General features: G+C 42.1%; 1 protein-coding gene across 1 annotated transcript; it reads right to left on the bottom strand.

The window, feature by feature from the left end:
• Positions 1-5,458: 5,458 nt before the first annotated feature.
• GHSR (growth hormone secretagogue receptor) lies at positions 5,459-9,180 on the bottom strand. Its single transcript, XM_006890348.1, has 2 exons — positions 8,341-9,180; positions 5,459-5,770 (listed from the first exon to the last, which is right to left on the bottom strand). Exons 1-2 carry the CDS (start codon positions 9,134-9,136, stop codon positions 5,466-5,468), a joined length of 1,101 nt encoding a protein of 366 aa, XP_006890410.1. The 5' UTR covers positions 9,137-9,180; the 3' UTR covers positions 5,459-5,465.
• Between the last annotated feature and the right edge of the window lie 315 nt (positions 9,181-9,495).

Genomic DNA, 9,495 nt, shown 5'->3' with positions numbered 1-9,495 from the left:
GTGATAGTAGCTTAATAGATCTAGGGTGTCACTAACACATTGCCTTCTGAAGACTTGCAGCTCATTCTGTCTAAAAATAAATGGTGTTATCAAGTACTGAATTAACATCAGTTGCTAATTCAGCAAGTCAACTCATTGCCGTAGAGTCAGACCCTCCGGTGGGCTGTTGTTGTTATATACGATCAAGTCAATTTTGAGTCGTACATACCCGATGAACAACGGGTCTGAACCCGGCCTTATTCTGTGCCACCCTCATCATCTGTGCTGTATTCAAACCCACTGTTACAGTTGCTGTTTCGATGCATCTTGTTGAGCTCTTCCCTTCCTTCACTGACTCTGCGCTTTTCACTTTTTAAAAAATCCATTTCTTTAGAGTCACTTTTTCATTTTTCTTGCAATGTGAGTTACTATGATGGAATTTGACCTTAAATGTCAGATTCTCCCTCTAATGCTTTTGTCAAGAAACTGAAGCCATTGCAAAATATTTATAATTTTTAGTGCAACATTTTGGCTCTTACTATATTTTACTGTTTTCATCGGCCCATAAACCTTCATTAACATTAAAAAATACACACACAACTGTGAGACCTTATGTTGTTGTTGTTGTTGTTGGGGATTGCCTCCGAGTCAAGCACGACGAATGGCAATCTCATGAACAAAAGACATAAATTTATTGAAGTTAATAGGGTTTCCTGACTATATATAATAAAAGTTAGTCTATCTATGCTTAAAATTTGAAATATATATTTAAGTGCATGAAGTTTCTTGTCACAGTCTACAAGTGAATTGAATAGAGCTGTACCTGGCATAAATAAAGTCATTCGCATATCATATATAAACTATATGTAACTTGTCTGGTTGTCAAATGGTTCCTGTGGCAAAGTCGATAGGGAGCTGCACTGACAACTCTGGTGATTTGAGGGAGAAAGATTGGTAATTTCTTCCCAAGCAATTTTCAGCCTCTGTTTTCAGCAAACAGATGAAAGCAGCAAAATATAATAATAGTGAAAATTGTCAACATTGAACTAAAATTTGTAAATATACTGCAATAATTTCAGGTTCTCAAAAGCATTAGCATGAAAGGCTGAAATTTCAGATCAAATCCCATCATAATAATTCATGTTGTAAAAAAAAAAAAACTCTAAGGAAAAGACTCTAAGAAAGAAACAGCTTTCAAGACCTGGAACTATTTCTTTATCTTATTACTACAAAATTTCCAGTGAAAACTCAAGAAGACTTGATATTTTTTAATTTTGTTGCTGAAGAATTTTCAATATACCATGTTCTGCCAAAGGCACAAACAAATCTATCTTGGAAAAAGCACAGTCCAGAATGCTCTTTGGGAGTGAGGAGGGGAGATTGTGTTTCACATGTTATGAGGAGACCATCAGTCCCTCATGGAAGACACCATTCTCATGAACAAGAACGAGGAAGATATACAACAAACTTTATTGACAACGAGAGGCTTGAGCATAGCAGCAATTATAAGGTCAGGGTTTCATTTGCTGTACACACGGTCACTGTGAGTCGGAGTCCACTCTCTGGCACCGAACAAAAACAAGAGCAAACAGCTGAGGACAATGGATACTTTCTTAAAAACAATTATCCAAAAGTCCTTGCCCGTGTAACAGTCACATTTTACAATGAAAATGACCCAAAATTGTTTTTATGACAGCATGTAGGCTACGGTGACAGAAATCTCATTGCTGGGTCATCAGTAAAAATGCAAATGCATATTTAAAAGGAACAATGCCTTTACTTTCCCACATTAATGAAGAGTGCTGTTACGTGTAATCACCACTAACAAGCACATTAGGTATGTCTGTAAGTTTGACTGGTTTGTACAAGAGTAGCCCATTTTGAAATCATTTAAGAGTATCAGTTCATTGAAATTCTGGGGAGCAATTTTAAGTGATGACAACTTGCGATATTTACTTCAAAGACTTATAGATATTTATTGGTTATCCACTGTAACATAACACACACACAAGTAACCACATGCTTGGTAAGGACAGAATCTTTGGTTTATTAATCCCTCGTGTTTAGCACAAGCCGGGAACATGATGAATGTTTCTGAAGTCATGAACCTTTAGAAATAGTTTCCTCAGTGTATGTTCCTCTATACTCCAGGTCTTAAATAATTTATGGAGTATAAGGTTATAAATAAAGTTACAAAAAGACAGTGGTATGATTTTCAAAACATATGCTCTGATACCACATATTAGCAAGAGTAGGGACAGTGACTGATCTAGGCATATAAACTGCTCCCTAGAAATGAGTAAAGTCAAGGCTATGGACCCGTGAGAGAAATAGGATCAGTGAATAGGTGAGGAAACGGAGTAGAAGTTGTTGTTGTTGTTAAGTGTCATCGAGTAGTAGACAACTCATAACGACCTTATGAACGAAAGACCTGAACAACTGTGTAACTTTCACAATTTCTCCAAGTTCATAGAGTTTCTGGAGGCAAGCTATTCTGGAAGTGGATGCCACTCCCGCTGTGGCTTGGTTTTATCCAAAGCAGTCGATGGATGGAGGCCACATTTTTGTAACATGTTTCCTTTCAGGTTAGATGGATTTGCAGACAAAAGTCCTAACTAAAACTTCCTACATCCTCAACACCTTGCCTTCTATTCAGAACCAAGTCATGGCTGACTGTCCTGTAGGTGTTTTCAGAGTCTGTAAACAGCACCTTAGAAGATTGGCCAGATCCTGGGCACTGGATTCAAACCGCCTGCTTTGGGATTGGCAGTGCAAATCATCACCCACTAGACCATCAGAGTTCCTTCTAAGACTTTGCTGTTGTGATGTTCTGTTGAGTGGGAACTGACCCATAGCTGACCCTCCAGTGGGTTTTCAGGGGCGGTTAATTGCATGGGAGGAGATGGCCCATCCTTCTGGGGAGAAGCTGGTGGATTCTTACTTAGGGACTGTGTGCCTTCAGGATTGCAGCATAGTTTCTTGCTAGCAGGCCACCAGAAATCTGAGGAAGGTGAATTATGTATTTGAGATTTGCTGAACCCTATTTATAACATTATGTCAAAAAGCTTAACTAGTCTTCTCTAAACCCTGTGAACTTTGATAAATGTTGATACTTGTAGAGGGGGTTCAGGCCTTTTGTTCATAGGGTCACTATGAGTCGTGCTTGACTCGAAGGAAGGCAATCAACAACAACAACAACAGGCTGAAATGAGTCAATGTTGTGTTGTTTGTTTTAAAGTGTTGGAATATTGTAGCAAGAAGTAGCCAAATATTCTATTTGCTAAATTTCTGCACTTAGAAAAAAAATCCTGGTGAAGCTTTAGTGTCAAATGGATTTAAAATATTTTTCCTAGAGAAAGGAGAAGAATTGTTTTTGTGTCAATTATTTCAGCTCAGTGATCTTTCCCTTTGGTAAAGAAAAATTGATAATTTGATGGTAATCTTCCTTAGTCAATCCCATAAATGAAAACAAAACCAAAATACCAAAAAACCTCACTGTCAGCTGGTCAGTGTAAACCTATCTTGACCCTCCACTGGGTTTCTGAGACTTTCAAGCATAATTTGAGAAGGCTGTCCGTCTTTCTCCTTGGGAACCGATGGTGGATTAGAACCCAGAGAGTCATGCAGACTTGGGGTATGCAACTTTTTATGCCACGAGAGTGACAGCATCAGCTCCGTAACTGAACCAAAACCATCAAGTAGAAATTCCTTCTAAGAATTATTAATGTGCAGGGTTAAAAAGAAATCATTTTTGTAATAACATATTTAATATATCAAGGATTGACTATATAGAGAGCAATGCCAATATTTATGAAAATTTGAGATTTGGAACCAAAAAGTCCAATATTTATTTAGTTGAAGGTGTCTAATCTTAATTCATAATTATGATTAAAAGCAAGACTGGAAAAATCTATGTAAACATATCTGTCAGATAAGCAGTGACGTGTTAATAGAAGTATTTAAAGACAGGAAAAGACCTTCTGAAACAGGTGACTGACTGGAAATTTTTGAAAAAAATGTTTAATATCAATAAAGAATTTAAAATGTTTAATATCAATAAAGAATTTAAATTAAATTTAAAGAATTCTTAATTTTTTACGTGATAATGACTCGATCAATTTGAAAAAGTTTTTTTCTTTATAAAATTTTGTGAGCTTTCCAGAGTGAGCAATAAATAATACCCAGGCACTTTCTTATTCACAAAGCAAAACTTTGCAGTTGTCACAGTATTTCTATTAAACCAACTAAGGCAGTTTGTGATTACCTATAATTTTTATTAACCTTTCATTTCCTGAACATTAATACCTGCAATGACACTTAATTTTAAACTATTTCTCATATTTCATATCCATTTTCTACCAGAATAATGAAAAATAAGGCATTTATGAATTATTTTAGGGTTCTTCTCTTGTCATACAGCACTAAGCTAATTTCACTTACTGAAACATTTCTGGGAAAGTGGCTATATTTTAAAGTATCTTAGATAAGTTTAAATAATAATTTTGCATATTCTCTAGAGCTATGGTGTTCAAATAGATAGCTACTAGCCATAGTTAGCTACTGAATGCTTGAAATGTGGTTATTGTAACCAAGGAACTGATTTTTAAATTGTTAATTTTATTTATTGGAAAACCTATAAATGTGTTTAGACCATGCAGGGCGCTCAGGTGGTTAAGTAAAACTCAGCAGTTCAAATCCACCAACCTCCCCTAGTGGGAGAGAGGCAACTATCCGATCCATGGAGTTTTAATGCCTTGGAAACTTTATGGGGCTGTTCTACTCTGTCCTATAGGGTCCCGGTGAATTGGAATCAACTTGATAGCAATGATGTTTTTTTGAACAATATGGGCTTATAAACATATTTCTTCTTGAAATTGTATGAATTTTAAATATATTGGGTAGTATTGATAAAGATTTAATATCCACATTGAGATGCGTTGTAAGTATAAGAAAATACATCAGATTCTAAAGACTTAGTCTGAACAAAGCAAACTGTCTCATTAACAAATTTTCTACAAATTAAATTACATTTTTTTTTCCTGGCCAGCACTGCTTTAGAGTGATGTGAAATACTGTTACATTTTAAGTTATTTAAAGTATTTATCTTATTGTCTGTGTTTTCAATCACGTCATTTTATCATTCAATTAAAGTAAATCAGATTGTGTGCTTACCCACTAACAACCTGCCTTAACAACTCCATCCAAGTTTTGCACTCTGCATTGCAAAACCCTTACCAACACCAACACCAGAATGCAAAATCATAGGCAGTGAATATGCAGAAGTGGTGAGGGAGCACTGATGAGTCGACAGTCAAATCAAACTGCTCACTCTCTACACATCATAGCATTTCTTCCCCACCAGCTGATCCCAGAGCTGTGTGTCCTTAATTCCAAAGCCAACCTTCTCCGTTCTCCCAAATTCTGCTGTGTATGGCTTCCAGTTTAGAATGACAAGCGATGACTTTGCTAAGATTATTTCTGCTGTGTCATGTGTTAATACTAGATTCCGTCCAGGCCCGAGAACTTTCATCCTTCAGAGTGGAGAGTTTCCTCTGGGAGAAGGGTTCAAGGCCCAGGAGTCTCAACACCGCAACCCGGTATTTCTTGGACATGATATTGTAAAGAATGGGGTTGATGGCCGCGCTGAGGTAGAAGAGGACAAAGGACACCAAGTTGCAGTATTGGCTTATCTGGGCAATCTCCAGGGAGCCGGGATCAAAGGACTTGGAAAATAAGTATCTTCCCACGTGGAAGGGCAACCAGCAGAGGATGAAGGCGAACACCACGACAGCTACAAAGAGAGAGAATCGGTCAAGAAATGTCATAGTAATGTTTTCTTTTTAAGAAATAGCTTCGTTTTGAATATTGACTGAGGGACACACCATTCATTCGCAGGAATCAAGATTGATTCTACCTGGATCAATAGCCGTTCAACCGTTTTAAGTGAGCTTTTTAGTGATTTCTGGCTGAGAAGTAGTTTGTGTGATTTGACTGATTTTAGTTGGGATGTTGCTCAGCTCAGTGGGTTGAACTATTCTGAACATTTCACCATTTTATATATGTTAGACGCAAGCAAATGTATGTGAGGTAAAATCCATCCCTCTAGATCAGACTCTCCTGGGGCACTTTCTGTAAAAATGCAGATTCTTCTGGTATAATATTTGATGTTGTTATGTGCCATTGAGTCAACCGTGACTCATAACAACCTTATGTCAACAGAGTGCCAGCGTGCCCTACCCTGCGCCACCCTCAGACCTCCAACCTGCTTGCACAATCCATTTTATTGAAGGGTCGAATTCAGCTCTCTAAACGTATATCCCTAGGAAGAAGATTAGGTTACTGTCTTTTGTTTCCTCCTTCCTTCCTTTTTAGCATTTCACAGAGGACTGAAAGTACAGCCAGGATTGAGAACCACTGAGGTGAATGAGTCTCGGCTCCTTATAAAATGAAGTAAAACCAACTGATGTTAGTTATCGTCCACCCAAGCCTTCCCTTCACATTATTACGATTTCTAGATTCAACTTCTAAAACTCAGAAATCATAGAGAAGTAACACAAACACCTATTTTCTGTCACCCACCTGCCTCATTAAAGGGCCTATGGCCGACCTGCTTCATTGTGAAAAAAAAAAACAAACAAAAAAACCCCACCTATTTCATTCTTGCACCACTTCAGTGATTCTCTTTGAGTTGTCAGAGGGAAAAGAAACTAACACTGCTATTGAGATATCAAAGAGGAGATAAGGACAGCGTGAGGTCAGACAAGGTGCAGCTCCTTGTTTGTAGGGTCACTAGGATTCACACTCGACTTGGCCGCACCTAATACTAAATTGGAGAAAATGATCAAGCCTCCTGGAAGCTAAGTTGCTTAACAGCAAGTAGCACATGAATCTCAGAAGGTAGAGTTCCCTTGAGGCAACCAGTTAAGTTCACAGTCTCTACCATGAGTCAGGTCAGGAAAATCACTGGCCTTGAAAACGTAAACCTTTCCTATTCCTCAAAAACTCTACTCATTTCATCCCTAAGCTTCTGTGGTGGTTGTTATGTGCCATCAAGTTGAAACTGACTCATATGGGACCCTCCAATGGGTTCTTGGAGGCAATAAATGGCACGTGAGAAGAATGAGTGTCTTTCAACTCTAAAAAGCAATTGAGTCAAACCACCTGCACCTGGACTGGCAATTCAACTCCCTACAAACGAGGTCACCAGATGTATGGAATTGCAAAGATGCGATCATTCTGAAATAGCTTCTGAGAAGCATTAAATGCACACATAAGTACAAAATGTTGACCTCTCCTGTTCCAGTGATAAAATGTAGAAAGCCTAGTTTTGAATCATCACATAGAAAGAATACTTTGCCTGAATAAGACAGTTCTTTATTCACCTGAAGCAAACACATATATTATATATTTCGAGAATATGAATTCAGGCAATAAATATCAGCACATCTTAGTTGATACCTTAGAGCTCTAAATACCGTTGATTTCCGCAAAGAGTTTTTCCTCTTGATGAAAGCCTTGCTATCTAGCTCATCCAATCCTACCTGCAAAGACAGGTAATCTCAAAAAGAAACAGATTCGCTCACTGATATGTCAATTACTTCTTTCCAAAGATGTATAAATAGAAGCAGCATAAACAGAACTGATGCAATTTTCTGTGAAAAAAAAATGCAAGGCAGAAGACAGATCCCAAGAACCAAAGAAAAATGAATCATCTCTGACCAATTACCCAAATCGATCGTGTCTTTGGTTAAATTTACCCCTGAATACTTTCCGGATTCCTAATTGCTTTTCTCATTGTAACTCACGGATGCACAAAATCTCCATGAGGCTGGAAGTTTACCTCCCCTTAAACGCTTAAAGAGGGCAAACTTTTTTTTTGTGGGCTAGTTCATTTTTGAAGCCAATATTAGGGAATGATTAAAAATTTATTTTAGGAGAACTCACGGACCGGACCGGACAGGCATAATTAAGAGACAGGAAGAAAGAGATTCAAAGAGTTAGACATCAAAGAGACAAGGCTGTGGACATGAAGGAAAGCAGAGACCCCGAGAGTATAAGGATTGATAAAGACCCTCCGTGAGAGTTGAAGGAGTGAGGAAGACCCTGAGAGTAGAAGGAATGAGAGAGGCAAGGCAGGAAGTGCAGGCAGGGAAGGCGGGAAGGACGAGGGCGCGGGCGCAGAAGGGAACCGGAGCGCACACCAGAGCGCAAACAAGGAAGAAACTGGACACACCCCTCACTCACACCAACACGTGCAGACGGTGAAATCGAGAAAGCGAGAGGCCGAGAGCGAGGCAGGAGGCGCAGGGGAGGAGGGGAGGAGGGGAGGAGGCCCGGGGCCCGGGGCCGGCGCGCGCTCACCCAGCATCTTCACGGTTTGCTTGTGGTTCCGGTCCCGGAGCGAGGCGCGCACCGGCGCCTCGCCGCTCCGCCGCCGCCACAGCTTCCTGCCGATGAGGCTGTAGAGCACCGTGAGGCAGAAGACGGGCAGGAAGAAGAAGACGCTGGACACCCACACCATGACGGTGAGCAGCCCCGAGCGCACGGCGAACTCGGTGGGGCGGCACTCGTTGGTGGCGCGCGGGTCGGTGCCGTTCTCGTGCTCCACGCCGACCAGCACGAAGATGGGGCCAGCGCTGCCGAAGGCCACGGCCCAGATGAGCAGGAGCAGCAGCTTCACGCGGCCCTTGGTGACCGCCACCTTGGCGCGCAGCGGGAAGCAGATGGCGAAGTAGCGCTCGACGCTGAGCGCCGTGATGGTGAGCACCGTGGCGTAGGTGCAGCTCTCGCTGACGAACTGGAAGAGTTTGCAGAGCAGGTCGCCGAAGTTCCAGGGCCGGTACTGCCAGAGGCGCACGAGGTCGAGCGGCATACACAGGAAGATGAGCAGGTCGGAGAAGGCCATGCTGGACAGGTAGAGGTTGGTGGTGGTGCGCAGCTCCCGGAAGCGCGACACCACCAGCATGGTGAGCACGTTGCCCGCGACGCCCACCGCGAAGAGCGCCACGCAGGTGGCTGTGACCCCGGCCAGCAGGGGCGCGGGGAAGAGCTGCGCCAGCTCGTCGGCCAGCGAGCCGTTGCTGGGGAGCGCGTCCCAGTCCAGGGCGGCCCGCGTGAGGTTGGCGCCCGGCCGCTCGCTCGGTGTCGTGTTCCACATGCTGCCCCCTCGGCTTTCTGGGCCCGGGGCTCCGGGAGGCGGCTGCGCTGGGAGGCTGAACCCGGCTGGTCCCCGGGAAGGTCCCTGGACACGCGGGAGAGTCCCCGAGAGGAGCAGGCAGACGGGCGCGCACGCGGAGAGGATGCGTGGAGAGGAAACAGAGACGCGAGGGACAGAAGCAGAAAGAGGTAAGGTGGAGAGAGAGAGAGTGTAACGGGGAGGGAGAAAGAGGGAGTGTCAGCTTGCCATCATCCCTGGCACCTCCCCTCGCCCCCGCCTCTACGCGAAAGTGCTTTTCTCCCAATGTAACATCATCTAGCGCGCAGACACACACAGAGAAAAGAAACACACACACTCTC

This window comes from Elephantulus edwardii, unplaced genomic scaffold (genome assembly GCF_000299155.1).
Source record: "Elephantulus edwardii isolate Elephantulus edwardi_28Jun2011 unplaced genomic scaffold, EleEdw1.0 scaffold00088, whole genome shotgun sequence".
NCBI lineage: Eukaryota > Metazoa > Chordata > Mammalia > Macroscelidea > Macroscelididae > Elephantulus > Elephantulus edwardii.
Note: the sequence above shows the minus strand (reverse complement) of the source record. Positions and strands in the feature narration are given on the sequence as shown.

What these genes read in the sequence shown, in the direction of transcription:
- GHSR (XM_006890348.1), bottom strand. Translation starts at nt 9,136, where the DNA reads ATGTGGAACACGACACCGAGCGAGCGGCCGGGCGCCAACCTCACGCGG. An exon ending in GCAAACCGTGAAGATGCTGG is followed by an intron (nt 5,771 to 8,340) that starts GTGAGCGCGCGC and finishes CTCTCTTTGTAG; the next exon opens with CTGTCGTGGTGTTCGCCTTC.